At 48.3% G+C, this 18320-nt stretch overlaps 1 protein-coding gene across 1 annotated transcript in view; it reads left to right on the forward strand.

Annotated features, from left to right (window-relative positions):
* The first annotated feature begins 282 nt into the window (after nucleotides 1-282).
* LOC119396173 (cadherin-like and PC-esterase domain-containing protein 1) overlaps nucleotides 283-18320 on the forward strand; it is a 131255-nt gene continuing 113217 nt past the window's right edge. Inside the window, exon 1 of the mRNA XM_037663263.2 lies at nucleotides 283-420. Within this exon, the coding sequence (XP_037519191.2) occupies nucleotides 397-420 (24 nt within the window). The 5' untranslated portion in view covers nucleotides 283-396. The remainder of the gene's footprint in view (nucleotides 421-18320) is intronic.

The following is an 18320-nucleotide window of genomic DNA, read 5'->3' on the forward strand; positions in this document are numbered from 1 at the left end:
TTTAGGCGCGCGTTCGACAAGTACCGGCAGTCAAATTTAATCCCGGATCGCCTACTACGGTATGCCTCCTTATCATATTGTGTTTAAGGCACGTTAAACACTACAGTCAACTTTTTATTAAAGGACTTCGTCCGCTATTCAACTGCATATGCTTTGGAGAAGGAGAATACTCAAGAAAAAAAGTTCTGCGTGCTGTTCATAAGAAGTATAAGTTTGTATTTGCGAACTTCGGTAACTCGATTCATTTTGATGCTAATGAACGACCACTTTATGTTACAGCTGTTCCCTGGCGTCCACCGGGATTGATCACCATGAGGAAACGTCAGCGCTGCCGGTGCTCGTTAGTGCCGCACTTTACCACCATATTCGCTGTTGGCGGCTAAGCATCGGGACAGCATGAGGCGCGGGTTCTTCAAAATGGTGAGCTTCGACCATTTTCTTCTTTCTTTCTCGTTCCTTTTGGTTCAGTTGGTTCAATTATGGTTTTCTACGCTTCAAATGACCGAAATGGTTGGCCGGCATTTTCAACTTAATTCGGTTTTCAACGACATGTAGCCACCTCAATGTTGCAGTAACAGAAAGCATGCCTGATTGGGTTGGGCTGCTCCCGGAGCAATCGGAGCAGTCACGTGATCATTTGTTTTCGTCATATCAGAGCCGGACTTCCATATTGAAGGCAGGGTCGCCTCAGAGCACTCAGAGTGAGCGAGGTGATTGTGGGACGACCACTTGATTTGAATCAAGTGAGTGCGAACTGGACCACATGAGCACTGTAGTCTGTTCTAAAGCTAGCAAAACGTGCGTTACGTAGAAAATACAAGAAGGAAAGAGAGAGAGAGAGAGAGAGAGAGTGAGAGAGAAAAGACTGCGAGCTTTATTTCTTGGTGAAAACATAGGTTTCACCGGCCATATGGGCATTAAATGCAGTCGACCGCCTATTCGGTAGGGCTGGCTTCGCCGCATATTGAGTGTTACTGCCACGAAGCACGCTATACAGGACGGCGGCTCGAATACCTGGGCGTGCCGTCGGAAGAGAGGGGTGAGGCCTCTTCGGCCATGAGAAATGAGGGCCACTTTGGCTCCGCATACGCGGCGCATAATAGGTGGGCTCGCAAAGCTACAAGAAAAAGAAAAGAAAGAAATTGCACTTGCTAGCACGCGATGCAGGAAGCCACTTCAGTGTGCTATGCAAGCTCGCTAGATTTCCTGCGCAAACGTTCATATTCTGAAGATGTTAACCCGTGTACTGTAAGAAAGAAGCAGTCACCCATGCTTCCAATTAGTTTCTATAAAATAAAGAAATAAAGAAAGGGCATAAAAAAGCTGGGTTTTACTTAAGGGTAGCTGCTGTGCGCGATGTACTTTAGCGAAGATGACGTAGCTTTGAAAGTGGGTCACTATGCGTAGAGACTAAACATTCATTCAGTTTTAGATAACCTTAATCTGTAAAATATAAGATCCACGTTTTACTTGGACGTTCTTTATGGGCGCAGTTTAAGGGTAGCTTTGGTGCACAGTTTCACGTGTTGCTGTAAGATAGCAGTCAATTCGCAAACGACGTACATGAGCACTGTCTTTGCGGCTGCAACGTTTTAGGCAGCCCGGATAACCCATTTCACCACCTCGCCGAGATCCCAGCTTTTATTTATGTTATATGTGCGCTTAAAGGCAAGCGAGAATACGTTATTCTATTATTGTCACTCAAAGTTCCCACATGGTATAAAAAATGTATTAAATGTGCACTCTTTGGAGCTTTTTCTGGTTGAAAAAACAATAATCTACATCTGTCTTGCGTATATTTACTTTCTTTGATGCTCGGGTGTTGGGTACTTCCATGTCACGAGTTAAATGCGCGTTATCAGCGTGACGTAGCAATTTTAACAGAATTTCGCTGCACGTCTGGCTTGAGATGAGATGCTTGTTCCTAATTGTTCTCCGATGTTATATTTTCTTAATCCTTCACGCTCACCATGGCATGCATGGTTAAGGCACTGAGCCATCCTTGTGGTTATAATTAATGGTTTCGGCATGTTATGATAGTATAATCTGGCCAAAGCTAAGGACTCGTGAGCAAAATATAACCACGCTTATCTGACAAACCTTTCATCGGTGCCACGTTGAAGAGCAACTACTTCCACTCCGGTTATTGCTTTCACCACCATCACAATATTTTTAGACGCTGCGCAGCCTGGTCATCTTTTGCTTTTTTCTTGTCTCGTTGCACCCGGGCGACAAATATCGGTGCCAAGTGCAAAGACGTGTTCCGTCGTTTTAAGCCGAAAAGTGCCCGCGACGTGCAAACTTATCCCAGCTACAGGTTCGTGTTTTCTCGAAGACAGCGATCCACCTTACATGCGAGAGTGCTCGTTCGCGCGGTTCCTCTGCGATAAAACGCGCCTTGGGAGAGCTCTCGGCTAACAACCGTGGTTCTCGACCACCGCCCTCTGCGTGGGTGTCGTACAAGTGTTGAAACTATAGAAAACACGCCTATCCCTATAACTCCTTACAAGTGCCAGCGAGATGTACACGCTACGCGACAACGTGTTTACCGGCGTACGCTTCACTTCTCTCCTTTACTTTTCTTTAATGTCTCAGCAAGATGTCATCTGTATTCGTTCTGCATACGCCCACGAGAGCACTGAAGTGTCTGAATAGGCAGAAATATGAAGAAAAGCGTGTAAAAAATGGGAAAGCAGCTCTGTCTGCGCGACGCGAATAGAAGCTTATGGCGTGCATTCAACCGAAGACCGGACGTGGGAGAATTGTATGTGAGCACTAAAAGTTGTACGGAGCGAGGCGGAGAGCGTCTCAGAACCGGGCAAGGTGAGGGCTAGGTTTGTTCGTTGGCAGCTCTCTCAAAACATTGGCGCGAACCTATCTCACGTTCAGGGGATGTCGTGTACAGAACGCCACGCATACGTTTAGGCCATATTTAGAACATTTCGTTTGTGCTCGCATACGATCGCGAGCAATCTATATTCGTCTGTACGTGTTTTAAGCGCGGCGTAGTGTAGACATTAGCCGTGATCTGCCCACGGTCTCATACGACCGGAAACTCCGAAGATGTCACCATTATAAAGAAAAAAGTCTTACGAATTTCAACTTTGAAAGGAGACTTCGTCTGGTGTCGAAGTTGGCTGAGGACTCCAGTAAATTCACGAAAAGCTCAGCTCATACAAAAGCCCACATAGAGACTGAGATAAGGATGAAGCGGGAACGAATAAGAAGGGAGAGGAGTATAGATAAAAGGGACACCTTTAAACGTAGCGCAGGGGATTCGAGTGTCCTCTTTTTTCCCGTCTCTCGGTGTCGTGGCTGCGTAGGCCTACATAACGGACATGTCTTACAAGTTGTCACCACGCAACACACGTTCGAGCGTGTATCTCCGTTTTCGAGGCGGCGAGGCTTTCTGCGATGTTTTCCGGGCTGTTTGGTGCCGGTGACGACATGCGCGTCGTCGTTATCCTTCCTTCGGAAAACGTGTCTCCTCGTCGAATGACAAGCCGGCTGTCCTGCTTGACGCCGTCGACGTGGCGTTTCCGCTGGGACGAGCCGCATATAAATGGAGAAAGGCGCAAAACGTGGACAGATTTTGTTCGAGGTTGGCGCGCAGTTTTCTTATTGGGCGACGTCTACGGCTAAGACGTTGTCGTGCAGTCCTTCTCCGGCTGCGCCTCAAGTCCCCGTGCGATAGCATTGTCCACGACGCTGAGAGAGATCTCGAATATAAAACCTTCGAGCGCGGTTCTCAAAAGTTGTGTTATGAGGATAGAAATGTTGAAACTTCCGAAATACGTTGAAACTTTTGAAGGCGGAGGAAGAAGCTTTGAATAGAACGCAGTGATACATGTTTGCGTCACTCGCTTCTGTATGCTAAGACGAAGAGTGGTGATGGTACTTTCGACGGAGCTGAAACTTCGCGCTTAGGAAGGACAGGCTTCAAAAGGTCTGAAAAGGTCTGACTCTTGCTGCCGTGCATTTTGACAGGCTTGCTGTTAGTGCAAGACCTCGTGCAACTTCATTAGTGCGACGAGTTTATTTTTGAAGGCGCTTTTATCTAAGTCGTAACTGCTACTATCTGGGGTGGATATCACGTGTACTAGTCTTCTTGTGCGCTGGACGAGAAGACTGCGCCGTCTAGGATCCGCGTGGACCTTTGAATATGCCTTTCTATTTCCCTAGATTACTGTACACACGCGTACGCAAAACAGCCGACTGGTTGTACGCCATGAAGCGAGATCCAGAAGAGCGCAAAAAGCCCTAGTTTTTTTTCCCTTTAGAAAAGCTTTAGGTCATCATTTCAATGCGCTATACCTTCTAAAACCTAAAACTAGCAGCTAAGAACGCGCGACAATCGCTCTGTGTGTTACGCCCCGGAAAACATCGAATTCAGAATAATAGCATTAAAAAAAGTTTGATTTCACACCGATGCACAAAGCCGCGCCTAAGAGCGCATTTTTGAACGCATTTTTTTTTTACACGGATGGCTCGACAACTGTTGGAGGATCTGCAGGAGCTGTGATCTTCCCAGCAAGAGCCGAAAACATACAGTTTCGAACGTCACACAAGACAACATCGACAGCCGTGGAGCTTGCGGCACTCCGCAGCGCACTCCGCAGGATTTATCGAGAAGCGCCACAAAAATGGGGCATTTTTACTGATTCGAAACCAGCTCTGCAATGTCTTCGAACTGCTCTACGTCGTGGGGCTCAAGACCAATTGGTGCTGGAAATACAACTGTACCATCAACTAATAGACGAAGGACATGCTATAACCTTTCAGTGGTTGCCAGGCCACTGCGGCATCATCGGTAACGAGCATGCCGACGATGCAGCTAAGAATGCTCACGAAAATGGCGTGATAGAACCTATCCCACTGTCAAGAAGCGACGCAGCAGCAAAGATTAATACGCTTGCGCTTGATGTCGCAAGGTCTATGTGGAACACGCCCGGTTTTCTCCACACCCGTCTTCACCGCCTGGATCCTTGCCTACGACTCAGCATTCCATTTGGCCTGCCCCGATCCGAGACGACCCTTCTCTGCCGCATGTGGCTTGGGGTGTCTTTTACGAACGCCTTTGCGTGCCGCATCGGAATGAGAGACAGCGCTGCATGTGAATATTGTGGCAATGACGAAACCATTGAACACATTTTATGTCAGTGCCCTCAATACGGCTCTGAGAGACAATCCCTCGCAGCAGTGTTTGCTCGCCTCGACGACCAGCCGCTCTCTGAGCAGTCAATCTGGGAATGTCGGAACGATCGAGCTTCACGCCAGAAAGCAACGAAGGCGCTGATGAAGTTTCTGCGAGCGACCCGCCTCGTTGAACGATTGTGACACTCCTGTGTGTGTGTGTGTGCGTTTGTGCTTCCCTCCCTCCCTATCCCATCCCTCTCTTTCTAACTTTTCTGTCTCCCCTTACCCCTTCCCCAGTGCAGGGTAGCAAACCAGATATGTTTTCTGGTTAACCTCCCTGCCTTTCCGCATTACATTTTTCTCTCTCTCTCTCTCTCTTGAACGGATTAGTGGGTTGTGTATCACAGTGCCGTGTTATTCTCTGGCATGCTAGTTTTACCGACACTGTCTATTAACTTTCTTGGTTTTTGTCTTGTTATATCATCATCTTACATATCTTAATGCTACAGTGGTTGTATATTCAATCTTTCCTTGTTATCTCTGTTTTGTACGCACTGTTGCGATAGCCCTGCTATGTATGTATGTATGTATGTATGTATGTATGTATGTATGTATGTATGTATGTATGTATGTATGTATGTATGTATGTATGTATGTATGTATGTATGTATGTATGTATGTATGTATGTATGTATGTATGTATGTATGTATGTATGTATTATGTATGTATGTATGTATGTATGTATGTATGTATGAGAAATAAAGAAAAAACCCACAGGGTCCCTTATGCATTCGCCTAAGACAACTCCAAAGCAAGAGCAACATCTTTTTCTGCTTATTCGATGTATTGATCCTCCCGCGCCCCCACCCTCTGAAAGCGTTCTGCACATAACGTGGTTTTGCTCGTCCTCCAGGATCGGAGGCATTGCAAGTTCTCTGCACCTCACTTGGTTTTGCACTGTCTCCGTGATCGGCCCACTTTTGACAAAGCCACGATGTCAGGTGATGACGTCATCACGTGATTATGTTTTGGCATCACTCGTGTTGACGCCGACGCCGCGGAACGACGGTCGACGCCGACGGTCAATTTTCGCGTTTGATGAGGTGTCTAAGGCCTTAATAAATAAATAACAGCGCGTCACAGATGTATATTGTCGCAACGCGGAAAGAACAGGACACAGGACAGGGATATAATAGAAGGTATGAGTGTTTCAACGTCATGTTTTCTGCACCTGAGTAAATCTAGGGGCAGGCGAATTAGCCCCGGAAACTCTGACACCGTTCGACGCTCAAGGACGTCCTTGTTTTCTACTTGACGGGACACCGACGGGACGTCAGGCAACCGGCATGAATTTTGCAGTTGGGGCGTGGCGGGCTGCTCTATATAGCGTTTCAGGCCGGATCGCCGAACATCTGTCTGTGCCGCAGGACGTCAGCCGGGGTGGCCCGCTGGTTCATCTTGCATTAATGATTGCGATCCCCGCTGGGAAAGCAGCGGCAGCAGAGATTCGGAAAATCGCGGAGCTTCCTCGCTCGGTAACTTTGTTGAACCCGCCCATGTTCCCGGAAGCATAGAACGCGAGTCTCTAAACCCAGTCTTCCATTCCCCTCCCTACCCATTTCTTTCTTGTAGCATCTGGGTGAGCTTCTGATACGAAATAACGAAGAAAAAAAGCCATTTGTTATTGTGTGACCTAGTTTCCTCCGTGCGCTCTGGTATTTACAAATCGCGTTCTTTTATTTTCCCGCTATTTAACCTTTCTGCCATTAATTGTCATAGAGAGGTTAAACTTGACTGGAGGGAAAGTATTAACGCTTATGGAATGCCGGTCTTACGCAGAGAGAGAGAGAGAGAGAGAGAAAGAGAAAGAAGCAAGGGAAGGCAGGAAGGTTAACCAGACGCCCGTCCGGTTTGCTACCCTGCACTGGGGAAAGGTATAAAGGGGCGAAAACAGAGGCAAGAAAAAGATACGTGGACAGAATCAAGCGCACACTTGGGGAAGGACATCAAGTCTATAGGCGGCCGCTCAGACCTGTTGGCTTTAGTTACTTCAGTAACGTTTTCTTTGCCTTCTGCTTCTTCGAGGCACGTGCCCATTGTCCAAGAATATTGACTACAGAAAATGGCCTCGAGTTCAATTGGGTTAGAAGCATCCGGAGTAGGCATCACTGGGTGTCACAGCGAGCGAGGCTACACAGGACGTGTTCAGTTGTCTCTTCGGTTTCGCAAGAGTGGCATGCTGAGGTGTCCGCCATTCCGATGTGAAACGACTACGCCAATTAAAGGCGGTATAATAGCGTCGCATCGGAGTGGGAACATCCCACATGCGGCATACATAGCGGTGGTACCAACATGTCGTGATAAGGAGTTTAACCAGGGAGCACTTAAATCTGCATCTGTTTAACCCTGAATATGGTGTACATATACTGCAGGAACACTGCCGTGACTCGCCCTATTCTATACGTAATTTCTGGATTACGGTGTCGGTGGCGACATAAGCGTTAGCGTATAGTCGTTTCATGGTTTTCCTTCGACGAGAACACTTCTTCAGTACGAAAGCGTTTTAAAGGCTTCGTTGCTGGGCAAAACATCTAATCATTTCATTGCTGAGGGGCTCTCAGGTGAATTTTGGCCTACCCTAATAGAGAATCCTGCGCGCGCCTATGACTATACGCGCTTGCGGTCTCTGTAAGCCTTTGAACGAGATATAGAAATATAGAAGTCAGGCAAGAAGGGAGGCCTTTTTCCAGCGTGCAATTTCTTATAGAGCATTACACCTGCCTGTGCCCTAGCCTTGTTACGTACGCCAGAGGTGGCTTACTGACGTCGCGCGAACATTGCCAACGAGCGCTGCAGAAGGGATGCAGCGAAGGACGCCTATCGAGCAAAAGAAATGTGCTATGTGTGCCAGAGACCGCGAACGAAGTGCACGCTCGGGATAACGCGGAATTCCTAACGAGCGATCCCGAAGCGCTCGCTGGGCAGGCTCAGCGCAAGAAGTACTGCGTACAACGCGTGCTGCTTTCACTATCTCCCCTGCCTATCTCTACGCACTTATTCGTTCTATACTGCTCACCTTGTTTTCCTCTGAGCCTGTGAAATATATGCATGGGTTGGCGCCTCGTCTAAGTGGATCTCCAGCCGTGCATGGTACTTGCCGGTTTTCAGATTGGCTTCGTTCCTCGTATTCGCAAGGTGTACTTGGCATGGCTAGCCTGAACACATACATAGCATATCTACAGCAGCGCTTCGCGAAAAAAAAAAAAAGCCACGGACGAAGAAAGGCAAGTACACACAAAGCCGCAAACTTGAACTGTAACTCAGAGAGAGAGAGAGAGAGAGAATTTATTTGAAGGCAGAAAGGTCGGCCTGAGCTAGTGCGCTCAACTGTAACTCAGAAAGCCAAAGCAGGCCAATGCGAATGCTTGAATCTTGAACAATGTGAATAGCAACATCCTGGCTAGCCGATTTGTTTCCCGATTCATGCTATAGTACGATTCGTTTTTCTTTCTTTCTTTCTTTTTTTTTCTTGGTATCCGCTGTTATGAGATACAACCTATTTGTCTACCTCAAGCACAGAGTTGGAGCGACGTTTTTGCAGATGCACACAAACCAACGCGCGTGCGCCTCCAAAACACACCCCGTTCGCAATTGATGTTACGTCACATTCGCTACCCAGCCAGTGAGTCCCGCTTGCTAACACTTGAGGGAATAATCGCGCACACATTCGCACTCAGGCCGAGCGTTCCACGAGCACCTTTGTGCCACGAAGGACCAGGTAGGAAAAGACAAGGCTCGGGTTTATCATGCCTTCTTCATTTTCTTTCTCTTCCGTTTTATCTGCTACGCGGACGCGCTCATGCGCCTGTGTTTGTGCGTGTGTTTCTCTTTTTGCGTCTGTATGTCCGTGTGTGTGTGTGTGTGTGTGTGTGTGTGTGTGTGTGTGTGTGTGTGTGTGTGTGTGTGTGTGTGTGTGTGTGTGTGTGTGTGTGTGTGTGTGTGTGTGTGTGTGTGTGTGTGTGTGTGTGTGTGTGTGTGTGTGTGTGTGTGTGTGTGTGTGTGTGTGTGTGTGTGTGTGTGTGTGTGTGTTTACGCGCCTGTGCGCGCGCGTGGCGGCTGCGGTGGCGGCGGTGCACTGACTCTTTCGCTACGTGGCACCGCGTCAGAACTGTGGCGGGAGCGTCCCGTCGCATGAATTATTCAGACCCGCGAGAGAGAGGGGGAGGGAGAGAGACTGGGTGGCACGACAGTCGCGACGAGCACGTCTCTGAAAGCCAGCGAAGCGGTCCGTATACCGAGTCAGCGTTGTACACCGTTGTTTCTCTATCAAACCGGGAGCTAGGGTAAAGGGTAAAAAGAAGAAGCAATAGATATGTGAGAGAAGGATTTTCGCTGAGGCAGAAGTGTGAGAAACGAGTAGAGGTATAGCGGGGTGTATATAGAAGCAGTCGCAGCCAGGTTTTCGATCGTCCCGGTTTCGAAAGCCGCATAAGCCCTCCCCGAGCCCCGGCGCGATGGTCTTCTTTTCGGGCGCCTCTGACGTGACGGGGCTGTGCTGTTTCCTATTAAAGCGCGCGCGCCACAACCGCGTTATTGGCTGCTGCTGCGTCACTACTGGGCGACGGGCCTGTTATAGCGTGTAACGCTCCGAGCAAAGGTGACAGCCGGGAGCGTCGCGATATTGTCATGGAGCGCTTGTTACCCGACACACGCTGTCACTGCTCGAGGACCACCGCTACGGCTTCTTTCCTGTTTCTCACTTGTCTTCGAGATAATACATATGGAGCTGAGCCGAGGGCGTCCCCTCTATTGTACGCGTGTATTGCTGATCATTCGATAGATCGCGACACTAAACCAACGTGACGAGTGCGCGTAACGTAACGTAACGAACAACACTCGTCTTAGTCAGTCGATTGTAACGAAGCTCACATCACAGACGCCGCTGTCCCTTTGTGCAGCGTCCACACAGAGGCAGTGACAGGAACGCGAATTGCCTCTCAGTCGTATGTCAAGAATATCGTGCACATACCGCCTTGAAACTGTCCTTTTTACACGACGCTTTATCATCAATTTAGTTAACTTACAGGCTCCGCTACCCTTTTGGATATAACGTAACGTCCATTTGAAGGTTGTGCGCACGATTTATAATCGTGCGCCGTTTTGCGAAAGTGAGAAAGGTCATAGAAAGAGCAGGGGTCGAATTCACGAAGCTTTCATCGCGATAGCGATTGTACGGGCACTTGAAGTGAGCTTTTGCCGGCGCACTGGTCACTATATTGTGACGTCATGGCACTGACAGCGCATGCGCGACCGCATGTAGAGTGTCACAAGGCATCGAGAGGCACGCAGCGCGTTTGCCTGATTGGGCGCCACTCTGCCTTGCACGACTCACTTCAGCGCTAGGCGTGTACCATATATACCACTGTGTGCACATCAGTGGTGTGGTAGGCATACGTTACTGGCGGTGTGATATGCATACCACACCACCGTGTGGAAGGCATATCAGCTGTGTGCGTATCACACCGTGGTAAGCTCTCAGCTTGGCTTAAACGGCGTTTGCGCCGCTTCAGCCTTGAGCACGCGTGTCTGTATAGGATACGAAAGGCGGACAGGTTAACATAACCATGAGGAACCTTTCGGTTGGATACTCGGGTCTACAGCCGTAGTACGAAGGGGACGAGGAGGTAGGAGAGATGGGAACAGAGAAGCCTATCAATTCGTTGGCATTGACCAAGGTAGTGATATAGGTCAGCAGACCGGAGATAGTAACTTAGTGTCTACATTTGTTTATTTGACGCACATTCTGAATCACACTTGTGGAGAGTGTTCGAGCGCGTGGCTGTGGACGCTGGCGCCGTGCGCAGCTGCTACGTCGCGTTAGATGCAAGCTTCCGTTCATGCTGGAATGAGTTCTTATGCAGACAGTCACACCACATGCTATAGACCCTTACGCATGCACAAAAATCTAGCGGGTGGTGTGACTTTGTCTGCTATAATTACGGCGTCGAACGCTGGATATTTTTGTACAAAAACGGTGCCTGGAGCAGCCGACTGGCCCCCCTAAACAAGTATAATTCAGACTGTACATGTGTAATTTTTAATGCATGCATATGCCTTCCGGCAGATACCTCGCACACGCCCCCCCCAAAAAAAATGTGCGAAAAAAAAGACTGCACAACCATGCTAACCGGCTTGAATTACGCGTTCTAAATCCGCTTAAAAATTGTATTATCGCTGTATCAGGTACTTTCGCGCCGCGGGCGTCGCCTCACCCGCTTACGCACATTCAGCTAGGATACATTACAGCGCAGAGTGTCAAAGGTCAGGCGATAACGCGGTCGCGCTAATTTATTAATTCGGAAAAGAAAAGTGCATTAGCCGTTTGTCTGGCGGGGGCTCGCGTTCGTGAGGTATAAGCTCGCTGAAGCGACTTCCCGTGTCGACTGTGTGCACCTTGAAGGGAAAGGGTGGGAAAAGGGGGAGGGCGAGAGTGCGCCGCTTCTCCAAACCATTGAAGGATCGGAGAGAACAAAAGGACGTCGGGAAAGGTAGGGAAGCGCATTAATTCGGTCGCATTAATATCTGGAGCGAGCCGCGAACATGCGCCGCCAGGGACGAGATCCAGCGCGCGAGAATACCTAATGGTGACGCACAAGCGGGGGCCACTGACGACGGTGGCCTGAGGCAGAGGGTAAAGGTTACACGGGAGAGAGGTTGGCTCGTAGAAGGTTGGGCGTGATTCGCATCATCAATAATTAATCAACCGCCGACCCTGGCGGGTCGCCTACTCGGGGCTCCGCTTAACACCGCGCCGTGCTGCCTTACGTGTACGGCACTGCTGGCATGGAGTGGTGGGTCGTGGCCTTTGCACGAGCTTGATGCCTATACTGGACCCTACGAGCCAACGTCTTAAGTAAAATTTATCACCATATTGTCGGGCATAGTCGAGAGAAGGAGCGTAAGTTAATTGTACTTTTCGGAGGTCTGCCATTTTGGTTTCACATATACCTCCAAGCGACCAACGAAGTTTTCAGTATTATACTGTACGCAGTGGCTATGAAAGACTTCTGCCGTCAGCGGTACCCGTGCTTGTTTTTTGATAAGATAGCTCTCCTCATCACAGGTGCCGCCAGGATGACCGGTATTGGCGTGGTACTCTCGACACCGAGATGCTCCTAAATCTTCAAGTCAAGATAATAAGATGTGCATGCGCGAGTAATTCTTGCACGGGAAGGGTGGGAAATAGGTACTTCGTGTATTGTCGTTCTGTTCTTTTGTTGTACGCTATTTCGTAGAGTGCTATTCTTAGCCACGTTAGGTAGCGCTAGTGTAGCGGCTGCGGAAGTAGTGCATTACGAGGCAGTGCCGCATCCATCTCCGGTTAGGTGGTAGAGCGTTGCCTCGTGCATGTGAAATCTCCGTTCACCCGTCGAACGACGCACGACTACCGAATGACATCGCCCGTCTGCCACTTTTGCTGATATTCTAGTTTAACTCGTTCGCATAGCCATGGCGGAAAGCCAGGCGAGTGCATTAGACCACTGGGTAGGTTATACGATCTATGGTGGCGCTACTGCGACGCTATACTATGATGCTACGCTCCTGATTACGTCTGAAATAGTTCGTTTGTTCACACACACGAACAAAAAGTGCGACAGGTTATCTTGTCAAGCTGAAGTTCGTCCGCAGGGCCCACGCATAGTCCACCTGACCCACCTGGCTGAGCTATTGATGAGACAACATTGATTGACCTGCATTCCCGCTGTAGGTTTATTCGGCCATGCTTGTCTGCGTTCGTTTATGTATACATGTAAAATAGACATGTTCGGTCATCGATTCTCAGCTAACAATAAAGTACCCGACGTCACGCTCACGTGCGCTTTTGCCCTCCGTCAACGCGAGCTTTCGTTGAGACAACAGCGGTCAAAGGCGAGTTCATCTAAGTTTTATGGCTTTGGATTGACTGATTTGTAGTAGGACGTGCGTATGCTTGCTAATTCTTCTACTCATATCTCTAGTGCCACTTTGCCACTGAACGTGTTTCCATGCTTGTCAAATCATCCAGAAGACGTTTGAATCATTTACTGACTGAATGAAAGGAAACACACTCATACGTATCGCAGTTTATTTCATAACGTTTAGTTAATCGTATCGCTGAAGATTCGTGTCATATTTAGGCGAAAGCCTTAGATGCCTCATCAAACACGGAAATTTACTGTCGGCGTCTTCGGTATTTGGTGAGATTTGGCGGGGAATATCAATACATCGACTGAGAAGGAAAAAAAGAAGATGGTTTTCGCCTTCGAGTCGTCTTCGGCTATTACATAAGGGACCCTATGAATTTTGAACTAAGATATGTGCAGTGTATTCGTATGATTTCGTTTATTACGATATTAGCTATATGAACGCTCGAGTCGAGTCGCATCTGCGTCGTCGCCGTTGGAGCCGCCGTTGCCGGGATGTCATACCATTGACGGAGCATGCGTGACGTTTTCGAGCGAAGTGGTAGAAGTCTACAAGGATCGCGCACTACGTTTGACTACCACAGCGACGAAACTAGGCGGACGCAGCCTCAGACTCCGTTCATTCGTCTCTGCCGGAGCTTCGGCAACGGGCTGCGTTGCGGTGCAGGCAGGAACGGTGAACGTTGTGCGTTCATGCATTACCGTTCTAAGCGCCTGTCTGCATACCACGCCGGGGTGCGTACACTAGTCTGTGCGTAGGGAACAATAGAAGCAAAAATATATTTATGAGGTTTTTTCGCTGGACCCTCATGCCGACAGTTTCGCTTCTCTCATCTCGTGCACCACTAACGTGCTAAGTCTGTATTATTCCTGGCACTCACTTCGTCACGCCAGAGTTCTGAGACGCCTTCCACGCCGCACTATAAGTCTTGTTGCTATGTATTCTTCGCCTTCGTGCAAAACTGACCTTTAAGGCGTGACGCATGTTAAAGTTAAATTTAAAAAAAATGAAATTGGATGAATTTGCGTGGAGGCCTACCGTACTGACTTGCGTAATGGCAGCACTGTTGGCTAATCATGGCTATTGTTGGCAGTGGAGGGTAATTGAAGTGATTAGAGGCAATAAACGGTAATGCTAACGTCTTTCTCTCTCGTATCTGCAGCTGAATCACCGTTCATGTTTTTTTTTAGGGGGGCTGGAGCGAGGGCGACATCTGTACGCTGAACCTAGTGCCGAGCGTGATGCCCATTGCAGAGTCACAGTTCACTGTGTGCATACTACAAGTGTCTCTGACAGGCCACAAGAGCGGTCTTTTAGTAGGAGGAGGAAGATGAAAAGGAGGGGGGGGAGGAGGAAGGAATGGCAGGGAGGCCAACCAGGCGCTCATCCGGTTTGCTACCCTACTATGGGAAAAAGGGATTAAGGGATAAAGAGAAGGAAATAATGCAGAGGTCTGTCAGGCTCTTGCGGAGTATAGGAACGGGATGGACAGGCGGTAGCGTGTCCCAAAAAATGCCGCGTTTGCGCCTACATGCGAATCCTCGTGATGCAGCCGGAACGAACGTGTACGTGTTCGCGAGGATAGAGAAGCAGAGACCGGAGCGACGCTAAATGAAAACAAACTAAGGAAATTACAAACACACAGAGCGCGCATTCACTATATGCTCAAAGCGCGCAGGGAAAGCGAGAAAAGTGTCGGTCGCGCTAAAATATTCACGTCACCGTTCTCATTTGTGCTAGTCCCACGCAGCATGGCGAAAAAATAAAAAAGAAACGATGCCCCGCTCGGCATAGCGCGGGAGTTGTTAGCTTCCTCGCGGAAAACGGGAGGCAGCATAGAGTGCATGGGCGGCGCGAGATTTTTCTCTTCCTAGTCCCGCGGGCTATAGCGCGTGTATGAATATGCAATCGCGGGGATTGCGGGAGGAAGCGCATGAGCGTTTTCCTCCGGGGCACACACCGCAGCAGACGCTTGGCTCCGCAGATTCACTCGCTACGCGCGAAAAGGCTTTCGTAAGAAACACGCATCAACACGTAACACGCTCTTCGGGCAAGAACAAAAGCACGCCGAAATACCCCTAGACAGCAATGCGCGCGACGAGTCGTTAAAAACGGGCGCTCCTATGCTAACACGCTCTCCGGGGCCCGCGGTAATGCGGTGCCGTATTGCCACACCTTGCGGCGGTGATTCCAGGGCGCAGCCGTAATAACGCCGCTCCCTCAATCCGCTGCGCTCCTCTCAGGCGCGCAGCCGTGCATATAGGGTGTCGCGGTAAGGTGTCGTGACTCGTGTAAAGGATCATTGCTTATACGGGCAACCCTCTCCCTCCATCTTACCTCCGGCGCAAGCACCGCTATACGTTGTGAAGAAGACATTACGGGTGCGGTTTCTTTGCCTCGCATCAACCGTCACCTCCCCTCCACTCCGGCGTGGGCGAGCTGACGCGACGAGAAACGCTACGCGCCCCGTCGTCTTGGGACCTGGCGCTCTGCATGGCTTCCTCCGCGTACGCTTTGATGTTCTGACGGGTTAGTGTGTGACTCGGTTAGCGCGTGTCGATTGCTCTCATCTTTCTTGTCTCGCAGATAGAAAAAAAATAACAAGGAATTCGTAGCGTGTATCTATCTTCGCTGCGCGAGTCGGTGCTCTGAAGAAACCACCATGACGCGGTGTGTTTTTCCGAGTAAGGGATTTGGGAAGATTATAGAAGGGAAGAGGTCGTTGCCGATGTTTTTTTTTTCAGACTGTGCAAGCTTTTCTATATGTTTGGTTCCCTTCCTTCACGCGCTGTGATGCTTATCATATCAGGCACGTTGTAAATGTCAAGCTTTATGTCGGGCCGTATAGGGACTCGTAGCGGCGCTTATAGTGTGACTCAGCGAAATTCTGACTCATCTCTATCTCGCCAGTGCGATGAGGAGGAACGTAGAATGAAGGAAGGTTAAAGGAAAGGCAGGAATCAAATTTATGTTAGATAAGCTGCGACCCCATATTAAAGCCTGCCGCAAGACGTCAACATTCAAGAGAGATACTAAGAAGGAGCGGGGGAGGAGAAGAAAGATATAAGGATGGCCGGCAAGCTAACCACGGCTGAGCCTGATTGGCTATCCTGCACTGCGGAAGGGGAAGAAAAGTTAGTAAGGAAAGAACAGTACTCGCTATAGACACATTACTGCTAACATATAACGTCAGCGAAGTTATTTTAGCTTTTTTTTTTGTAGTGCGTCTGTATTTTCCCAATGTATCGCTTTGATCTGCATTTCCCAGTGACTTTTTTTCTTTTCTTTTCTTTAAATTTTTTCAATTTTTCGTTGCATTGTACATATTTCACTTCACATATTGCAAATATATTTTTGTTTGCTACAGTAACCTCGTGTTTATTTATATATATGTCACTCCTGTGTTTCCGTAAGACGTCAATTACTACATTTTTATCGACTTATATGTTGCATCTATTTAGTGTTCTTGCATGAGACTCAGCCTTCGATTACCGTAAGCAGATTTCTCATACTTGAATATTTGCTTTATTAGCTTCGTGTATTCCAATGATGCCTGTCATTGCCATGTTCTCATAATGTGTGAACTGCATTATTGTTAAGTACTAATAGGAGGTTTTCGTAACCCCGGGCCTCGTTCGCTACTAATATTGAATGATGAGTAAAAAATTAGCTTGACCTGAGAAGAAAAAGAGAAAGAAATACTGACGCACGTGGATTCGATGAAAATAAGTGAATACGCTTTCTTGACGTTTAAAGCTTCATGTTAGGGGCACCTTGAGTGTAACACCGGTCTCTTTTCAGATTAGCCTCGAATCTTCCCCCCTCAGCTTTGCGAGATTAACAGTCGTTGCACGTCGCCTTAAATTCGTTGTTATAATATTTTGGTTTGTGGCCGTAACTACCATAACATCTAACCTTTGCGTAATTACTTTAACTTAAAAATTAATAGCGTACCTGCAAATATGCAAGTGGAAAAGTTCTCGTCCTGCTGCCAAGAAGCCTTCGTGCTAGTTCTACGTGACAGCTGCAGGGTTCCCGAAATTTTATGCGCGGGGAGCTTTTGCTTAAATTTAAGACATTCAGGTGGGTTCACCTGAGTTAATATGCTCTAGAGCTTCCAGATCAAATCTGGAAACTCTAGAGCATATTAACTATGTTATAACGAAGAGAGTTGTGAAATGCAGCCATTAAATCAAATTAATATCTCCCAACCTCAAGGCTAGTGCCTTGTTCAAGGTAGCCGGCTCTGTACACATTATGAGAAAGGCCAGGTTTTCATTAAGCAATTATACGATAAGTGGCTCAGGGCTATCTTGTGAAGTGTAATGCAATTTTGAAGCACGTAAAATTTCCTGCTTTTTTTTAGCCAGCATACTTGCCTCGACATCGAAAGGCGCTCGTTACAGTACGTGTTAGCATTACTGCAAGATGTCTTCGAAAGCCTCTAGTGAAAGCGGCAAAATGTCTCCCATTGTTGTCACGTGACATCCTTATATCCGTTTTTAGTCGTGAAGAAACTTCCGTTTCACTTACGATAGAAACAAAACCTTCCGACTTGAGCATTTGCAACTGAACCATACGCGCTAGTTTATCATATATACATATTTGTCGTCAAAGGAGTTACGCTTAAAATGAGCGTGAGTGCACCTCGCACTGACACGCAAAGCTCGATGCCGAGCGATATGGTGCGTAGCAATTATATTTTTCGAGGTTCAGTTCTTGCGCCAGTTGATTTTACATCTGCTGTCGTTCCCACATCCTATTGGTTAACCGGAAAAGGAAACTAGATGTGTAATATGACAGGAACTGAAGTTTATTTGCAATGTACAGACGCCTACTTCGCTATCAGGCTGCGGGTACCGCGCTAGGAAACAACACGGAATAGGAGCTGTCTTAATTTTACGCGTGAATCAGGGGCGTAGACAAGGGAGGGGGGGGTTGGGGGGTTCAACCCCCCCCCCCGAAATTTTTCGATTTTGCTTGCGCATATATACACGCACACATACAAACGCACGCACGAACATACATGAAGTATAGCTGAACCCCCCCCCCCCCCGAAAAAAATTTCTGGCTACGCCCCTGGCGTGAATTAGGGAAGAAACTACGCAAGGTTTCTACATGCACTAGTCAGTGATTCATCTTAATAAACTACTGCTGCCGGGAACGAATGCGAGCATTCAAATTATATAGTGGCTGGTGGGAGAGGGTAAGAGGAAAG

The sequence above is a fragment of the Rhipicephalus sanguineus genome, chromosome 6, assembly GCF_013339695.2.
Source record: "Rhipicephalus sanguineus isolate Rsan-2018 chromosome 6, BIME_Rsan_1.4, whole genome shotgun sequence".
Taxonomy (NCBI): domain Eukaryota; kingdom Metazoa; phylum Arthropoda; class Arachnida; order Ixodida; family Ixodidae; genus Rhipicephalus; species Rhipicephalus sanguineus.